This window comes from Rhinolophus ferrumequinum, chromosome 12 (assembly GCF_004115265.2).
Source record: "Rhinolophus ferrumequinum isolate MPI-CBG mRhiFer1 chromosome 12, mRhiFer1_v1.p, whole genome shotgun sequence".
Lineage (NCBI taxonomy): Eukaryota > Metazoa > Chordata > Mammalia > Chiroptera > Rhinolophidae > Rhinolophus > Rhinolophus ferrumequinum.
Genome location: NC_046295.1, coordinates 4,704,198 through 4,724,917, shown reverse-complemented (window position 1 = coordinate 4,724,917; position 20,720 = coordinate 4,704,198). Strand labels below are relative to the sequence as shown.

General features: G+C 45.8%; 1 protein-coding gene across 1 annotated transcript in view; it reads left to right on the top strand.

Moving 5' to 3' along the window:
* The first annotated feature begins 8,275 nt into the window (after positions 1 to 8,275).
* Positions 8,276 to 20,720, top strand: part of LOC117032036 (uncharacterized) — a 63,727-nt gene continuing 51,282 nt past the window's right edge. The window contains 2 exon segments of the mRNA XM_033123154.1: positions 8,276 to 8,572; positions 9,050 to 13,513. Coding sequence (XP_032979045.1) covers positions 8,276 to 8,572; positions 9,050 to 13,513 — 4,761 coding nt within the window.

Here is a 20,720-nt window from a genome sequence, read left to right as displayed (position 1 = left end):
GCTGGCAGGTAGCAGCACCCCTTGGGGTGCCCAGAGTCTTTTGCTGAGGTATGCCAGGCCTAGCACTGGTGACAGCTGGATTCAGTTCACAGCATGGCCTCTCCCTTATACCTTCAGGTCCAATACAGACAACGACCAACTGCAGATCACTTTCTACTTCCTACCAGGTAGCCTCAAAACAGTCACAGGCAGAGGCTGACATTAGCCTGCACAAGAGCCTCTCACAAAGGGCCCCAGAACCAGCACCCAAGTGGCCAGCTTCAAAGCACGACAGAATACCACCCAATTAGCCCCACAGAAGATACACTCAAAGGGTGGTTTCAGCAGGTACCAGAACAGACTGGGGTGAATCGCACTCCATTGAGTCAGCCCCTGCACAGCAGCTCATATGCTATGGTCCCAGCCAATCCTCACAGCCAGTAAGCCTGAGGGTCAATCACACCTACTGAGTGCCATCAGATATCAAGGCTCAACTATAACAGGAGGTCACACACAAACCACACAAGGGACACTCGTGGATATCTGGTTCAGGTGGTCAGGGAGACTGTATTACTGGACCCCAAGGGATACCTACTACATAAGGCCACCCTGTCAAGACTGAGAGATGTAACAGATCTGTCTAATACATAGAAACAAACACAGAGAGCCAAATGAGGAAACAAAAAAACACGTCCCAAATGAAAGAACAGGAGAAAACTCTAGACAAAGAACTAAATAAAATGGAGGCAAGCAAACTACCACATACAGAGTTCAAAACACTGGTTATAAGGATACTTAAGGAACTTAGTGAGAACATCAACAAAGAGACAGCAAGCATAAAAAGGGACATATAAACCATAAAATAGAACCAGTCAGAAATGAAGAATACAATAACTGAAATGAAGAGAACACTAGGAAAAAAATCAACAGTATATTAGATGAAGCAGAGAATTGAACCAGCAATTTAGAAGACAAGGTAGCAGAAAACACCCAATCAGAACAGCAAAAAAGAAGAAAAAAAAAAAAAGAAAATACTTTAAGGGAACTCTGGGACAACATCAAGCATAACAACATTCGCATCATAGGGTTACCAGAAGGAAAAGAGAGAGAGAACAAGGAATTGAGAATCTATTTAAACAGATAATGACAGAAAACTTCCCAAACCTGGAGAAGGAAATAGGCATACTAGCCCAGGAAGCACAGAGAGCCCCAAACAAGATGAATCCAAACAGGCCCACCCCATGACACATCATAATTAAAATGCCAAAGGTTAAAGAAGAAAGAATCTTAAAAGCAGCAAGAGAAATGTAGTTAGTTACCTACAAGGGAACTCCCATAAGACTGTCAGTTGATTTCTCAACAGAAACTTTGCAAGCCAGAAGGTAGTGGCAGGAAATATTCAAAGTCATGAAAAGTTAGGAAGTACAGCCAATAGTACTCTACCCAGCAAAGCTATCATTTAAAATTGAAGGAGAGATAAAGAGCTTCCTAGACAAGAAAAAGCTAAAGGAATTCAGCACCACCAAGCCAGTATTACAAGAAATGTTAAAGAGACTTCTTTAAGAAGAAGAAAAAAAGAACAATAATAAAATGACAGTAACTACATATCTATTAAAAATCACTTTAAATGTAAATGGATTAAATGCTCCAATCTATAGATATAGGGTAGCTGAATGGATAAGAAAATAAGACCCATACATATGCTGTCCACAAGAGACCCACTTCAGATCAAAAGGCACACAAACACTGGAAGTAAAGGGACTGAAAAAGATATTTCATGCAAATAAAAAGAAAAAGTTGGAATAGCAATACTTATATCGGATAAAATAGACTTTAAAACAAAGGTGATAATAAAAGACAGAGGAGGACATTTCATAATGATAAAGGGATCAATTCAACAAGAGGATATAACCCTTGTAAATATTTATGCATCCAACATAGGACCACCTAAATACATAAAGCAAATATTAATGGACATAAAGGGAGAGATTGACAGTAACACAGTTATAGTAAGAGAATTTAACACTCCATTGACATCCATAGATAGATCTTCCAAACAGAAAATCAACAAGGAAACAGTGGCCTTAAATGATACATTAGACGAGATGGATTAAACTGACATTTGTAGAGCATTTCACCCCAAAGCAGCAGAATATATGTTCTTTTCAAGTTCACATGGAACATTTTCCAAGGTAGACCACATGTTAGGCCACAAAACTAGTCTCAATAAATTTAAAAAGATTAAAATCATACCAAGCGCTTTCTCCAACCACAATGGTATGAAATTAGAAATCAATTACAAGAAAAAAACTGAAAAACACATGAACACATGGAGGCTAAATAACATGCGACTAAACAATGAATGGATTAACAATGAGATCAAGGAAGAAATCAAAAGATACCTTGAGACAAATGAAAACAAAAACACAATGACCCAAAATCTATGGGACACAGTGAAAGTAGTTCCAAAATGGAAATTTATAGTAATATAGGCCTACTACCTCAAGAAACAAGAAAATCCCAAATAAACAATTTAACTCTACTAGAAAAAGAACAGTAAAGCCCAAAATGAATAGAAGGAAGGAAACAATGAAGATCAGAATATAAATAAACAAAATAGAGTCTAAAAAGAAAAAACATACAAAAAATCAATGATACCAGGAACTGGTTCTTCAAAGGATAAACTAAACAGATAAACCTTTAACCAGACTCATCAAGGAAAAAAAAGAGAGAGAGAACCCAAGTAAATAAAATCAGAAATGAAGGAAGAGAAATGACAACTGACACCACAGAAATACATAAAATTATAGGAAAATACTATGAACAATTATATGCTAATGAATTCCACAATCTTGAAGATATGGATAAATTCCTAGAAACATACAATCTTCCAAGACTGATTCAAGAAGAAACAGAAAATCTGAACAGACAGAATACTGCTAAGATATTGAATTAATAACCAAAAAACTCCCCACAAACAAAAATTCTGGACAAGATGGCTACATAGGTGAATTTTACCAAACATTCAAAGAAGAATTAACACCTATCCTTCTCGATATATTCCAAAAAAATTCAAGAGGCTGGAAAGCTCGCAACAGTATTTAATGAGGTCATTAAATGATTCTTAAGCCAGAGAAAGACATTACAAAAAAAAGAAAGAAAATTATAGGCCAATATCCCTGATGAACATAAATGCAAAAATGCTCAACAAAATATTAGCAAACCAAATTTAGCAATATATTAAGAAGATCATATACCATGATCAAATGGGATTTACTCCTGAGATGCAAAATTGGCTCAATATCAACAAATAAGTTAATGTGATACACCACACAAATAAAACAAAGGATAAAAATTAGATAATCATATCAATAGATTCAGAAAAGTATTTGACAAAATCTGACGTCCATTTATGATAAAAAAAAAAAAACCCTCAGCAAATTGGGATAGCAAGAACATAATAAAGGCCAGATGTGACAAACGCAAGGTAATAACATACTCAATGGTAAAAAGTTGAAAGTTTTTTTCTTTAAGATCAGGAAAAAGACAATGATGCCCACTTTCATCAGTTCATTCAACATAGAATTGGAAGTCCTAGCCACAGCAGCTGGAGAAAAAGAAGAAATTGGAGTCATCTAAATTGGAAAGGAAAAAGTACAATTTTCATTATTTGCAGATAACATGACACTATATAGATAGACCCCTAAAGATTCCACCAAAAAAAAAAATAGAACTAATAAATGAATTCAGTAAAGTTGCAGAATACAAAATTAATATTCAGAAATTGGTTGCATTTTTATATACAAATAACAAACTATCAGAAAGAGAAATTAAGAAAACAATCCCATTTACAGTTGCATCAAAAAAAAAAATACCTAGGAATAAATTTTTTTTTCACTAAGATATATTATTTTTTTTTTTAATTTTATTTTTTAAATTTATTGGGGTGACAATTGTTAATAAAATTACATAGATTTCAGGTGTGCAATTCTGTATCACATCATCTATAAATCACACTGTGTGTTCACCACCCAGAGTCAGCTCCCCTTCCATCACCATACATTTGATCCCCCTCACATTCATCTCCCACCCCCCAACCCCCTTACCCTCTGGTAACCACCAAATTACGTTCCCCAGATTAATTTTCAAACCCGTGGCCATCCTGTGGTCACCGACTGCCCTCCAATCCCCTCACCCTCCCCCCCACCCCCCACCCCTCCCGCCCATCTAGCAACCCTCAGTTTTTCCTCTTTGTCTCCAAAAGTGTTTCTGATTAGTTCATTCACTTATTCTTTTCTTTAGATTCCGCAAATAAGTGAGATCATATGGTACTTATCTTTCTCTGTCTGACTTCCTAGGAATAAATTTAACCAAAGAGGTAAAAGACTTGTACTTGAGAAATTATGAAACATTGAAGAAGATACAAATAAATCGAAGCATATACCATGCTCATGGATAGAAAGAATTAACATTGTTAAAATGTCCATACTACTCAAAGCAATCTATAGATTCAAGGTGATCCCTATCAAAATATCAATGGCATTTTTCACAGAAATTGAACAAATAATCCTAAAATATATATGGAACCATAAAAAACCCTGAATAGCCACAGCAATCTTGAGAAAGAAGAACAAAGTTGGAGGCATCACAATACCTGATATTGAACTACACTACAAGGTTATAGTAATCAAAACATTTTTATGCATGATACTGGCATAAAAACAGACATATAAATCAATGGAACAGAATAGAAAGCTCCGAAATAAACCCACACCTATCTGTTCAATTAATCTATGACAAAGGAGGCAAGGGGTAAAGACAGTCAATTCAATAAATGGTGTTGGAAATCTGCACAGATACATGCAAAAAAATGAAACTAACCCACCTTCTTACACCTATACAAATATAAACTCAAAATGGATTAAAGACTTAAATGTAAGACACAAAACCATAAAATTACTAGAAGAAAACATAGGCAGTAAACTCTCTGACATTGCTTTTACTAATGTTTTTTCTGATATGTTGCCTCAGGTAAGAAATAATGAACAAATGGAACTATATCGAAATAAAAAGGTTTTGCACAGCAAAGGGAACCATCAACAACACAGAAAGACAACCTACTGAATGGGAGAAGATATTCACCAATGATATATCTGATAAGGGGTTAATACTCAAAATTTATAACAAACTCACACAACTTAACACCAAAAAAGCTAACAATCCAATTAAAAAACGGGCAGAGGACCTAAACTCACATTTCTCCAAAGAGGACATTCAGATGGCCAATAGACATATGAAAAGATGCTCAACGTCACTAATAATCAGGGAAATGCAAATTAAAGCAACTATGAGATATCACCTCATACCTGTCAGAATGGCCATCATCAATAAATCACGAACAACAAGTGTTGGCGAGGATGTGGAGAGCAGGGAACTCTTGTGCACTGGGTGCAGCCACTATGGAAAACAGTTTGGAGGTTCCTCAAAAAATTAAAAATAGAACTACCTCATGACCCAGAAATTCCACTTCTGGGTATTCATCCAAAACAATACAAAATACCAAGTCAAAAAGATATATACACCCCTATGTTCACTGCAGCACTATTTACAATAGCCAAGATATAGTAGCAACCTAGGTGTCCATCAATAGATGATTGGACAAAGAAAATATGGTTCGTATATACGATGGAATATTGCTTGACCGTAAAAAGGAATGAAATCTTACCATTTGTGAAAACATGGATGGAGCTGGAAGGTATTATGCTAAGTGAAATAAGTCAGAAAGAAAAGGACAAATACTATTTGATTTCTCCTATATGTGGAACTGAAGAAACAAAAACAGAACAAACAAACCAGAAACAGACTTATAGATGCAGGGAAAAGGCTGATGATCGTCACATTGAAGGGAGGTTAGAGGGTGAGATGAAAATGTGAAGAGGTTAAGAAGTACAAATTGGTAGTTACAAAATAGTCACAGGGATGGAAAGTAAAGCACAGAGAATATGTTCATAATATAGTAATAACTATGTATAGAGCCAGATGGGTACTAGACTAGTCAAGGGGATCATTTCTTGCATTATATAAATGTCTACCCACTATGCTGTACACTGGAAACTAATAAAAAATTATATTGAATGTCAACTGTAAATGAAAACTTTTTAAAAGGGGGGGAGGGGAATGTGAAAGAGAATAAGAGGTTCAAATTTCTCGGTATAAAACAAGTCATGGGGATGTAATGTATAGCATAGGAGATACAGTCCATAACATTGTGACACCGTGGCACCATGTCAGATGGTTGCCAGACTTACCATGGTGATCACTTCTTTAGGTATATAAATGTTGAATAACTGTGGTGTACGCCTGAAACTAATATAATATCATATGTTGACTATATTTTAATAAAAATCTTTTAAAGATAAAAAATCAGAGTGAGTAAAAGAATTATTAAAATAAAAATGTAGTTTTCCTATTACCTACTTTGAAAGTCAATAATACCATTGATTTTATATAAGTTCTGATGTAATCACTAAAAACAGATCTCATTAAGTTATAAACACAATAATAAGCAGAAGTAGAGAATCAAACATACCCCATGGCACATGAAAGGACATCAGATAAAGTCCAAATTCTCCATTCAGGATCCATCACTTATTGGGTCCCCTCACCACTTTCTTAAGAAGCAAGACAAAGAATGCCCAAGAGGAAGCTGGAGAAAACTTTGACCAATTTTTAATACACCGTTTTCATTTTTCTCCTATTTCATCTGGTCAGGAAACTTTTTAAGAAATTTAAATTAAGAATACAAAAATACTAAGTACCAAATAATAAGAAACAAAATACTAAAATTATCTCCATGGACCAAGAGTCTTACTGCTCTACCCACTTAAAGAAACAGACAATCTTGTCACTGGAGCCTCATATTCATAGGCATGAAACGCCACCCCCCACACCTCCAATAAATAACATTCTATTAGGAAAAAGCAATTTCCTTAGCTTGAAATGTCAGTCTGGGGCTTTTAAGTTAAAGAATTTTAACTTCCATTATATTATACTATCGTCAATGTAAGAATGTTCAATCCTGTAAAGAATTTTTATAAGAGTTTATTTGAGCCAAACTAATGACATTCAGGGAAACGAGATCTCAAATGTTCCAGAGAATAACAGTTTTGCAGTTTCTTTTATGCATTTGAAATTAAGGAGGGAACATAAGGAAGATTACATGAAGGTGGGTGAAAGCAATGTACAGGATAGTTAACAAGATTGTGTGCTCCCTTGTTAATGTAAGAGACTGTTAGCATGTAAGAGACTGTTAGCATGAGAACTGCTATCTTCAGGTCAGGGTTAACAGCCCCTAGCCTGAAACAACATAATTATAAAATTCCAGGATGTGGGCAGTTGCAGCATGGCGACTAGAAGTCCTGTAGCTTATCTTATACTCCTGGTCTCCTTGTCCTGCAGTAAATCTTATACTCTTTGAAACTATGTAAGTCCTGTAAGTTTATCTTGTACTCTCAGAAGCTATGGAAGGCCTTGAAAATGCTATATAACCCCTTGGCTTTAAGTGTTTGGGGTCCTTGTTAAAAACCCGCTGCGTCGGGCAGAGACGGGGACCCCAGCCGGCTGGTAATAAACCTCGCTGTGTGACTTGCATTATTGTGCGGGTTCTCTGTCTGTCTGAGGGGGACAATTCCGGATCTTAACATTTGGGGGCTCGCCCGGGACGCCCCCCCTCAGGGGAACAGACAACTCCCGATACCGAGGTTTACATAGGGAACCGCGGAAGGAGGTTTGGCCACCTCCAATAGGGGAGGACTGAAACAGGTCCTCGACCGGAGAGACTGAAACAGGTCTCTGCCCGGTCCCAAACAGGGGAGGACTGAAACAGGTCCTCGACCGGAGAGACTGAAACAGGTCTCTGCCCGGTCCCAAACAGGGGAGGACTGAAACAGGTCCTCGACCGGAGAGACTGAAACAGGTCTCTGCCCGGTCCCAGTTGAGAATTCTCACGGGAAGGAAAGTGCAGGTTACGACCCTGGAGGCTTCGTTACTTGAAGTCGTGGGAGACGTCCCCGACGAGAAGGTGGCCCAGCGACGTCCACAGTGGACGCCGTTTGGACGGGCCCTAGGTAAGGATCTTGAGCGTGGTGAGACTGGTGTGATTGAAACGGCGCCTGTGGATGTGGTGTGGTTGACCGGCCGGTGGGTGTTGAAGAGTCCTGTGCGAAGTTGTGTATTTGCTGGCACTGTGTCTTTTGTCCTTTCTTTTGCCTTTTCTTGGTTTCTCTTTGTGACAATTATGGGACAGGTTCAGGTAACACCTAAGACCCTGCTCCTGAACCACTTTCCTGAAATCCGCGCCAAGGCTCGTAATCATGGTGTGGAAGTGAAGAAAGGTAAGTTTGATACATTCTGCTCTGCAGAATGGCCTACTTTTAATGTGGGCTGGCCCCCCCAGGGAACTTTTTCCCTAGACATTATTAAGAAGGTCCGAGATATTATTAATCGGCGCCATCCGGACCAATATCCCTATATTTTGATGTGGCAAGCCTTAGTAGAGAGTCCTCCCTCCTGGCTTAAGCCCTTTATCCCCGACAAGCCAGAAGATCCCCCCCTCCCCCTTAAAGTCCTGACCGTTTCGGGACCCTCCCGCCAGTCGGCAGTGCCCACGGCCGGCCCGAAACCCCCGGAGAAGCCGACCCAGGGACCCATCCTTCAGGAGGGGTCAGACATATACCCCTCCCTGATAGACCTAGATCTGGAAGAGACCCCCCCTCCTTACGCGCCGGTGGCGCCGCTCCAGCCGCGGCGCGCGCCCAGCCCGATGGCGCCGCTCCCGCCTGAGGCGGCCGCTCCTTCCGAGCTGCCTCACTCTACCGCCTCCCCGATGGCTCCCCCTCCCCCGGGTTCCCCTGCCCCAGCTCAAGGGCCGGCGAGGGGATTGAGGCCTCGCAGACGCCGGGAAGAGACCCCAGAGGAGGAACCGTCCTCCTCCACCTCCGCTGGGGCGCCGATTCTCCCTGTGCGAGCACTAGGAGGAACTGGTCCAGATGGGGAGCGAGCATACCAGTACTGGCCTTTTTCTAGCAGTGATCTGTACAACTGGAAGGCTCAAAACCCTCCTTTTTCTGAGGACCCGAAAGGCCTAACTGACCTGTTCGAGTCTGTCATGCACACACACAGTCCCACTTGGGATGATTGCCAGCAGCTTCTTAAGACCTTATTCACCACCGAGGAGCGCGAGCGAATCCTCACCGAGGCCAGAAAAAATGTCCCCGGCGACAACGGAAGACCGACGACCTTGCCGAACCTGATAGACGAGCGCTTTCCCCTGAATAGACCGGATTGGGACTTTGGGAACGCAGAAGGTAGGGAGCGTCTCTGAGTCTACCGCCAGACTCTTATGGCAGGTCTCCGAGCGGCGGCACGCCGCCCCACCAATTTGGCCAAGGTAAAAGCTATAATGCAAGGGGATAATGAAAGCCCGGCCGTGTTTTTAGAACGCCTCTATGATGCTTACAGACAGTACACCCCGTTGGACCCCCTGGCAGAGGAAAACCAGTCGGCTGTAATTATGTCCTTTGTAAACCAGGCTGCCCCAGATATTAGGAAGAAATTGTACAAACAGGAGGGACTGGGAGAAATGTCTATCCGGGATTTAATGAAAGTAGCGGAGAGAGTCTTCAACACTCGAGAGACTCCCGAAGAAAGGGAGGATAGAATTAGAAAAGAAAATCAGGAATTACAGGAACGAATCAGGAAGGAAGACAGAGAGCATCAGAGTAGGGAGAACAGGAGGCAGCAGAGGGAGATGGCCAAGATCTTGTTGGCAGGCGTGCAAAGCACAGTCAGGGTGGGACCGAGTCCGGCCGGACCAGCCCGACCGTGGAGACCGCGGCCCCGACTGGATAGGGGACAGTGTGCAAACTGCAAAGAGTATGGACATTGGAAGAGGGAGTGCCCCAAGCGCCAGGGCCAAACAGGGCAAGACGCACGGGTCCTGCTGGCGGGGATGGAGAGTGACTAGGGGAGACGGGACTCGGATCCCCTCCCCGAGTCTTGGGTAACTGCGTATGTGGAGGGGAAGCCAGTAGGATTCCTGGTAGACACAGGAGCCCAGTACTCAGTTTTGAATAAGCCCACAGAGCCCTTATCTCAGAAAACCAGTTTGGTGCAAGGGGCAACTGGGTCCAAGGCTTATCGGTGGACTAGTAGGCGCCAAGTAGACTTAGGCCGCCACCAAGTGACCCACTCCTTCCTAGTTATCCCTGAATGCCCTGCCCCCTTACTGGGGCGCGATCTCCTGACTAAGATCAGGGCTCAGATCCATTTTGAGCCGGATGGCATTAAGCTATTGGATGGCCAAGGACAGCCCCTCCACATTTTGACCCTGTCTCTTGTGGATGAACATCGCCTGTTCGCCCTGCAGGACAACCCCTACAACCCTCCCTCTACAGAATGGCCCCGTGATATGGATTATTGGCTTAAAACATACCCTCAGGCGTGGGCGGAAATAGCGGGTGTGGGCCGGGCGGCCCGCCGAGCACCAGTAGTGGTGGAACTTAAAGCCTCAGCCCAGCCTATCCGGATCCGCCAGTACCCCATGTCTGCAGAGGCGCGGAAAGGGATTGCCCCGCACATTAACCGTTTACTGGAAGCTGGAATACTGAAACCTTGCCATTCTGCCTGGAACACCCCACTTCTCCCCGTTAAGAAACCGGGGGGAAAAGATTATAGGCCAGTCCAGGACTTGAGGGAAGTAAATAAGAGGGTTGAAGACATCCATCCCACGGTCCCCAACCCTTATACCTTACTAAGTCACTTGCCCCCTTCACATGTCTGGTATACTACCTTAGACCTAAAGGATGCGTTTTTTAGCATAGCCCTGGCACCCAGCAGCCAACACATTTTTGCCTTCGAATGGAATGATGGCAATACGGGAACCCCCGGGCAGCTGACCTGGACTAGACTACCGCAAGGCTTCAAAAACTCTCCAACTCTGTTTAATGAAGCCCTAAATCAGGATTTGGACTCGTTTCGCCAGAGCCATAATTCAGTTACGCTCCTGCAGTACGTAGATGACTTGCTTCTGGCGGCCCCCTCCGAAGCTGAATGCCGACAGGCCACTGGAGACCTCCTCCAGGAGCTGGGGCAGTTGGGCTATCGGGCCAGTGCAAAGAAGGCTCAAATATGCAGGCAAACAGTCACCTACCTGGGGTATAAACTAAAAGAAGGAGCCAGATGGCTGACAGAGGCCATGAAAGAGACTATTCTTAGACTTCCAGTCCCGACCTCAGCACGAGAGGTCCGTGAGTTTTTAGGGACGACAGGCTACTGCCGGCTGTGGATTTTGGGGTATGCTGAAATAGCAAAACCTCTGTATGAGGCAACCAAGGATAAGGTCCCTTGGGCCTGGGGGTCAGACCAACAGAAGGCCTACGATGAACTCAAGGTCGCTCTCCTAAGAGCCCCGGCTCTGGCATTGCCAGACCCCCTGAAGCCCTTCACTCTCTTTGTTGATGAGAGGAGGGGAATAGCGAAAGGGGTGCTAATGCAGCGTCTGGGGCCCTGGAAACGCCCGGTTGCCTATTTATCCAAGAAGCTAGATCCAGTTGCAGCAGGATGGCCCCCGTGCTTAAGGATCATTGCGGCAGTAGCCCTAATGGTGAAGGATGCTGATAAACTCACTTTTGGGCAACATCTGAAGGTAGTAACCCCCCATGCGATCGAGGGGGTCCTGAAATATCCCCCTGGTAGGTGGATGACTAATGCCCGACTAACACATTACCAAGGACTCTTGCTAGATGCACCCCGGATCATCTTCGCTGAACCCACCGCTCTGAATCCAGCCACCCTGCTGCCGACCCCGGATCTGAGAGCTCCCCTGCATGACTGCCAAGAGATCATGGCAGAAGTCACCCAGGTGCGCCCCGACCTCCAGGACACCGCACTACCCAACAGTGAGTTGGTATGGTACACTGATGGAAGCAGCTTCGTTATAGATGGTGTGCGGAGGGCAGGCGCAGCGGTGGTAGACCAAGGGGGAAACATCATTTGGAGTGCCTCGCTTTCCCCGGGGACATCAGCACAGAAGGCCGAACTGATCGCGCTGGCGGAGGCGCTGGAACGGGCCGAAGGGAGACGAGTGACTGTCTACACCGATAGCCGCTACGCCTTTGGCACTGTCCATGTGCATGGCGCTATCTACCGGGAAAGAGGCTTTGTTACAGCGGAAGGAAAGACTCTGCGCAATCTTCCTGAGGTACGAAGACTGCTGTTGGCTGTGCAAATGCCCCGGGCAGTCGCAGTTGTCCACATCCCTGGGCACCAGTCTGCCCAGACCCCGGAAGCTGAAGGAAACCGGCGAGCGGATGAAGCCGCCAAGGCAGTGGCAGTAGCTTCATCAGCTTTAGCACTCACCCTGCCCACACCTGAGCTCCCTCGCCTGCCCCCGCGACCTGACTACACTCCAGAAGACCTGCGATGGATCCAGAACCACCACTGCCCGGAATCTGATCAGCAGGGGTGGCATCGGGATACAGAAGGAAGATTGATACTGCCGGCACAGCTAGGACTGTTTCTTCTCTCCAACCTGCATCAAGCCACCCACTTAGGAAAAAAGAAGTTGCTGACAATTCTCGAGTCCGCCCGCCTCCGGTTTCCCCGACAAGCGGCTCAGATTCAAGAGATTGTAGATCAGTGCATTGGGTGCCAGGCTATGAGACCCAGTAGGAAAGGACCCCAACATACAGGTACGAGGGTACGGGGAAGAGCGCCGGGACGGAGTTGGGAAGTGGACTTTACTGAGGTAAAGCCTGGGAGGTATGGGTATAAGTACTTGCTAGTAATGGTTGACACATTTTCGGGCTGGGTGGAAGCCTTCCCCACGAAACGGGAGACTGCCCAAGTGGTTGCTAAGGCATTACTAGAAGAAATTATTCCCAGATATGGGGTTCCTGAGGTTTTAGGCTCCGATAACGGCCCAGCTTTCATCAGTAACGTCCTACAAGGACTAGCCCGAGCGATAGGGATCAATTGGAAGTTACATTGTGAATATAATCCCCAGAGCTCAGGGCAGGTAGAGAGAATGAATCGGACTCTAAAGGAGACCTTGTCCAAACTAGCCATCGAGACTGGCGGGGACTGGGTGACCCTCTTACCCTATGCCATCTTCCGGGTCCGGAACTCACCATATGTACATGGTTTGACACCTTTCGAAATTCTGTATGGGGCACCACCCCCCATTATTGTTCGTACTCTACCAGATCATGACCCCAATGTGGCCCCAAGTTATCTGGCCAGTTTAAAGGCCCTACAAGGGGTCCAACATGAGATATGGCCCCTAGTGAGTTCCCTGTATGAAATTAAGGACGCCCCGAACCCGGAACATGGCATCGTTCCAGGGGATTGGGTATGGGTAAGGAGACACAGGTCCCGGACACTGGAGGAGAGATGGAAAGGTCCTTATGTGGTTATTCTGGTTACCCCCACTGCCTTAAAGGTTGACGGCATTGGGCCTTGGGTCCATCACTCTCACGTGCGCCGAGCCAGCCAGCTGGAGAAGACGCAAGCTAAGGAGTGGATCGTACGGCGACACCCTGATAACCCTCTGAAGCTGCAGCTCTCCCGACCTCGGGGAAGCGTCAAGCCCCCTGCCTCAGCTAACGATGGAATGGCTGCTAGCCCTAACTCTGCTCAACATCTGGGAGAAGAGCCACGCGGGGATCAACCCACACCAACCCCATAAGCTAACATGGACCCTAACAGATGGACAGACCCAAACAACCCTTAATAGCACCACACATACTGCCCCCATCAATACGTGGTGGCCAGACTTGTTTTTCGACCTGCGTGACATTTTCGGCACTAAACGTGGACGGCAGTATGACTACTCAGTCAGGTCCAAGCGGGCTGTAATTGACACCTCTCAAGGACATAGTGCACAAGGGTTTTGGGCCTGCCCAGGGAACCTAAGAAACAATTGGAAAACCTGTGGCGGCCCAGACCGCTACTATTGTGGTAGTTGGAGTTGTGTCACCTCCTATGACGGGCCCCGACAGTGGGACGTTGGGAACAGGGATCTAGTTAAATTCTCCTTTAGGGACCCCCACAACCGGGTGCCCCAGGTACGTGTCCAGTTTAACCAAGACGTGGCGCGAAGAGAGCGTGGTTGGTTATCAGGATTAACTTGGGGGTTCCAATTAGATATAGGTCGTTGGGCATGGATAGGTCCCCACCCCGGCGGTCTCCTAACTATTCGACTATCGGTGGAAATGATCAGCACTCAGGTGGGTCCAAATAAGGTGCTGGCCCCTCTCGTCCCTACCAAGAACCCAGGTATATCAAGGGATAAAAACACCGCAGGAGGGACTGCGGGAACCCAGCCAAAGACCTCTGTAACTCCTTTGACGCCTGCTACGCAGCCAACCAAAGACTCATTGCGGAAACTGGTGCGCACTGTATACGAGACCCTTAATGCCACCAGTCCTAACCTCACAACCTCCTGTTGGCTGTGCTATGATATAAAGCCCCCGTTCTATGAGGCAATAGGACTTAATGCCACTTACAACGCCTCTAACGGTAAGAACCCTTCTCAGTGTTCATGGGGAAATCGTAAAATTGGCTTAACCATGCAACTAGTGAGCGGCAATGGGACCTGTCTAGGGAAGGTGCCCCAGGCTAAACAAAGTTTATGTGCCTCCATAGACAGCTCCCCTAGTTGGAAAAGTGACACTAAGTGGTTAATCCCCAGAACTGATGGATGGTGGATATGTTCAAAGACTGGCCTCACCCCGTGCTTATCTACCTCGGTCTTTAATGCCGCCAATGAATTCTGTGTCCTAGTAACAGTGCTGCCCCGCATCCTCTATCACCCTGAGGAGAGTATGTATTCGCATTGGGATAGTGACACAAGTATGAGAAGTAAAAGAGAGCCCATCACCGCACTAACCATTGCCACCCTGTTCAGTTTGGGAATAGCCGGAGCTGGGACCGGCATAGCTTCCCTGGCTACTCAACAATCAGGAATGACCTCCCTAAGGGCGGCCATAGATGAGGACATAGAAAGGTTGGAAACCTCGATTAGTCATTTAGAGAAGTCGCTCACCTCTCTATCCGAGGTAGTACTCCAGAATAGAAGAGGACTTGATTTGTTGTTCCTCCAACAAGGGGGACTGTGTGCCGCGCTGGGGGAGGAATGTTGTTTTTATGCTGACCATACTGGTGTGGTAAAAGAATCCATGGCAAAGGTGAGAGAAGGGTTAGCTAAGAGAAAACGGGAAAGGGAAGCTCAGGAGAACTGGTTTGAGGCTTGGTTTAACAGATCCCCTTGGCTCACCACCTTAGTATCTACCTTAGTGGGCCCAATTATCTTGCTTGTGCTTATTCTAACCTTGGGCCCTTGCATATTAAACAAGCTTATTAATTTTGTAAAAGATCGTGTTAATACTGTCCAGCTCATGGTCCTAAGACAACAGTATGAGACAGTGCCCACCCGTGAGGACCTCTACGGCTGGCCCGTACATGAGCAAGATTCCTCATTATGAACAACACACAGGGGGGAAATGTAAGAGACTGTTAGCATGTAAGAGACTGTTAGCATGAGAACTGCTATCTTCAGGTCAGGGTTAACAGCCCCTAGCCTGAAACAACATAATTATAAAATTCCAGGATGTGGGCAGTTGCAGCATGGCGACTAGAAGTCCTGTAGCTTATCTTATACTCCTGGTCTCCTTGTCCTGCAGTAAATCTTATACTCTTTGAAACTATGTAAGTCCTGTAAGTTTATCTTGTACTCTCAGAAGCTATGGAAGGCCTTGAAAATGCTATATAACCCCTTGGCTTTAAGTGTTTGGGGTCCTTGTTAAAAACCCGCTGCGTCGGGCAGAGACGGGGACCCCAGCCGGCTGGTAATAAACCTCGCTGTGTGACTTGCATTATTGTGCGGGTTCTCTGTCTGTCTGAGGGGGACAATTCCGGATCTTAACATTAACTGTTAGGTGTTCCAAGATTATGTGCTCTGGAGGTTACACCTCTGAGGGGTGTGAAAAAGAGAATTACTCTGGCATTCCAAAGGTGTGTTAAGTTAGATGCACAAGAACAATGAACAGGGCTTACTTAAGGCAAAGATAAACCTCTTATAGGACTGGGGCCTGACTATCCACCATGACCTGCCCAGTTAGACAAGATCAACCTAAGAGGTTACCTGCGGTCACTGAACTTGTCCAGTGTCCAGATTTGTTATAGAGCCCCTTTTTCATTCACACTATTGTTACCACAGACTCAAAGGAGTCTGCTTGCCTGTGCATATCCAAGCCTAAAGAGAACATGAGCAAGAGTTTGCAGCAAAGAAAGTAAAGATTTATTTAAGAAGTTGGCACTAAGTCCAGAGATACAGGTAAGCTAGTGCTCTCAAAAAAAGAGCTCCCGGATGGCCTCTAGCAGCTAGGTTATAGAAGGGAAAAATCATTAATCAGGGTTGCTACGGTAGCTGGGGTTGGGGGCTTTACTGATTGGTCGGGGCTAAGGCAGGGAGCAATTGACCAGGGCTTCAGGTCCTGGTGTCGGTCATAGCATTGTTCCATCCGGTTTCCAGGGGATGCTGTCCGTGGAAATGTTCTGCTCTCATGAATCCAAAGCTGAAATGTAACTGAGCCCAAGGTGTTAGCTTTGTTTTATTAAAACCTTACTCACTGTTTAAGGTTTAGTTATTATATCCTAGTCATGGTTGACAGACCTGAAGCTTTATTCTTCAGTGAGTTTGATGCTGACCAGAGCCTAGTGTTCTCAGGCTTACTGATTAGGAGTGGACATACAGTATAAGCACAGGTAGGAGGATCTGAGGAAAGAATACAAGTGAGTCATAGTTCTAGTAGGCTAAACAGAGCTAGCATGGATTAAAGCAGAATGGATGCTAAAAAAATTAAGTTCATGTGCAGTTACACTATTTTGGCTCACCATTCATCTTTAATAACACACACATATTTGTAGACCCACATAGTTTACCAAGCTGTGTTACTGCATAGCTGGCATAGCTGAAGAAACCATTTTCTAATGTAAACACAGCTTGCCTATTAGAGAAGGCACCCACCACCTCCCCCCAGTGAATGACCGGAAGCATGTAAGTGGCCAGAGGTCTTGCAGAGTAACCTCCAGTTAAGTGAGGGCAGCTTTCCTCTCCAGCCCCTATTGGCTAGGTGGGCCCAGGCTTATGAGAAGACAACTAGGTTCTTGTGATGTAGAATATTTTCTTTGTGCTGGGATCATGTCTCGTGAAACCGAAGAATGGAAGCATGCACCAAGGAGAGGTGAGGAGTTGTAAAAGAGGATAGTTTATTAAAAGGAAAGAGTAAAGAGTTGTGGCTCTCAGAATGAGAGGTGGTCCCAAACTGGTTTCCCAGTGAGGCAAAAGTTCTTACTTGTATACCTTCCCTTGCCTGCTTGGGGACGGGGGCTGGCTCCTTCTAATGGAATTTGTCCTGTTTACCCACCCTAAAAGGATTAACGAACCCATCCCTGTCTATCAGATCTGCTCCTTTGTCCCACCAAAAGGGATTTATGAGATAATTTATTAGCCTCAAGGTGCATTCTCAGATCTTTGTCCTGGAGTTTCAGGAGATGTCTGCCTTTGTTTATTCCACCAGGGACGTTCTTATCTACCTAACGATCTGCTAACTAACCTGTCCCACTTGGATCAACCTAACTGTGCAGCCAAGTGAAATAGTCCAGAAACAGGGTGTTATGTTTGCCCAACTTTAACTCCTGACCTTCCTGGTACTGAGTAAACTAACACCTCACTGGTCTCCTTCCTCTGGGAGTAGCCTGGCCTCCTCCAGTTGCACTGCATTGTTCCCTGATAGCAGAGAGGACCTTAGGAGCAGCAGCTGAAGAGGAGCAGAGTTTGATACCCCAAAATACGCATCTTTAGAATATTGAGTATTTTAGGCTGGTTAATTTTAAGAAACAGCAGGCAAAGGAGAAGTTCTGAAAACCTAGTAGTTGCCCTTTGTAAAGGATATTTACATTTCTAAGGGAAATGTCCATCTGTAAGGGTGTTTCCCTCACTGAACCTGGCCTGCCTTCACAATCAAGACTAAAGGGAGGGACTTAAATCTGCATAACAACCTGCCCCTGGTTTACTGTGCTTTTCCTGGTCTCCTCCTGCAGCTGACTCATCTTTTGTCGTTAGGTGGTATTTAAGGTGGCTTCCTCCATTTTGGTGAGTTACTTAGAGTTCCTGGGTCTCTCTCCTGTATAGAGGAAATATATATGTTATTAAATGTTAATTTGTTTTTCTCCTGACAATCTGTCTCATGTCACTTTGATTATTAGTTCAGCCAGGATAACCTAGAAGGGTAGAGGGAAGCTTTTCTTCCCTGACACAGTATGACTGCAAAGCACTGCCTCCTATCAGCCCAACCCCAAACCCCACCACAAACTTCGAATTGTGGCCCATTTTTGAAACCAATGTTTTCTCCTGGGTCTGTATGTCTTAACGCCTCCAGTCTGAGGGCTTTAGTAACTGCATGCTGGTGTCTCTGAAGGAGGGCTATGTTATCTCCAGGAAGCACCTGTGTTATCGAACTAAAGGGGGTTCATTTTGCCTTCACGCATCAAAACTAAATGAGACACAAACGGGGGTTTGCGGTAAAGAAAGTGAAGGTTCATATAATGAAATGGTGCCAAGTCCAGGGACACAGGTGAGGTAGGGCTCAAAGACCTCTAGGGGATGGGTTATATGGGGAAAAACTCATTAGTCAGGGTAGCTTAGGGAGCTGGGGTCACAGGCGCTACTGATTGGTGGGGGTTAGGGTAGGGGTCAGTTGACAATTGCATCAGGTCCTGATGTTGAAACTGAAGGCCAAACAAGTCTGGAGCTCATGCTGCCTGCCCTACTCAGCCAATAGACCGACACAGCAGTTGGGTCATAGAATAAGTGTTTATTATCACTTATTCACCTAGAGCACCAGTGGTCTATCACTAGAGCACCAGTGGTCTGAGAAGGCATCAGGTTAACACCTCCAAAAACTGCCTTAACATTCTCAGACCAGCTTAAGGTTTCTAAGGGAAAATCTGAGTGTTCCTCCAGAGGCTATGTGAGGGTTCCAGGAGTCTGCATGGAGCCTTCCCTGTGGCCACGTGATTCCATGGTGGAGTTAGCAACCCAGGAACAATGATGGGATTAGCCTGGTAGACCACTAAGATTGTGATCAATAAGCCTAAGGCTATTGTCATGCAGGGTTCCAGCTCCTGACTCCCCACAGAAGAATGCAGGATATGGTGAGGCCAAAAAGGAACACCCATGGAGCCATAGATAGGGGAGTCATACCACTACATTCTTGCTGGCAGCTGGGTTGGAGATACAGGAAGCAGGATCCACATGATCCACAACCCACCGTCTGCTTCTCCTCCAACCAATCTTGCTAGCCGCCATCCTCTTCTCTGCCAACCAACCAACCCCTAGCATAGCCATGGCAGTTATATTAGTGGCCAATGGCTAACTGGTAACAGCTGATGGCAATCTCATTACAGCTGATGGCCATCTAATAACCAAGCCAGCACCTTTCCACATGAGGCCAAGAGCCTGGAAACTGCTCTCCTGGCTCTATCCCCAAACTCCACCCCTCCAGGGTCTTGCCTCCAATCTACATGAAAAGCATCTTCCGTGAGGGGTGCTGCGTAAGGAACCCAGCCCACGAGTAAAGGTTTCAGTCCAGTTCAAGTAATGTCCGAGCAGGTGTCCCTCTATATCCACCTACCTGGGCATAGCCAGGGTTTCTCAGGGCACCGCCAGTCTCTCTGGGCACAGCCCCAGTCTTCCTGGAGACAGCCAGGGCTCTCAGGGTACTGCCAGTCTTTCCAGGCACAACCAGACTTCCTTGGCACAGCCAGGGTTTCTCAGGGTACCATGCTGGAACAACAGTGGCTCACAGCCAGTGTGTTTACATATTCTCTACGTCAGCGGGTCAAGACACAGGAGGTAAACATCCACCAGCACCTCAACAAGGGGTCTTCCTGCGCCACAGTCTTGCTGGTGACCAGGTGAGACACAGGAAGTAAACATCCACTTGTATCCCAACAAGGGGTCTTCCTACACCACAGTCTCACTGGCAACTGGGCGAGACACAGGAAGTAAACATCCGCCAGTTCCACTACATAGTGGTACGTTCCCAAGCAAACAGTCAAGCCGTCCATCAAATCAGGGATGGAAGGCAATTCCCCATAGTCCACAGTCATTCGCCAGGGCTGTGAGTTGGCCTCACAATGTGTGCCCTCTCTGCAGGGTGAGGGCTCCAAGTCCCCCCGCAACCTGGGGATGAGGGACAACCTTGACCTCACCTTTATCTCCCACGGAGGACTCAGCAAGTGTTTCCTCCTGGGACTACAAATCCCGCACATGTACTGCCTCAGCAGCACTCCCCAGCTTACATGGCCGCAATGACCTTCACTTTCTCTGGCCTATGCTGGTTGGAGAATCATCCATGTCTTCTCATCCCTCCACTGGGGTCCAGCTCTGCGGCAGCTGCATGGCTTTTTCTATGCTGTCCGAAGAGCCATCCATGTCTTCCCACCCCTCCACGGGGGTCCAACTCCTGAGAACAGTGGCCACCAGGCACCACACACTGTGTTGGGGCTATATGTTCTCCTGCCCAGAGTCAGACATCATTCTTACCTGGCGGGAATCTTGCTTGCCACGCCAGGCTTCTGTGTGGGTGGTGGCCTCAGTGTAAGATGTCCACAATTCT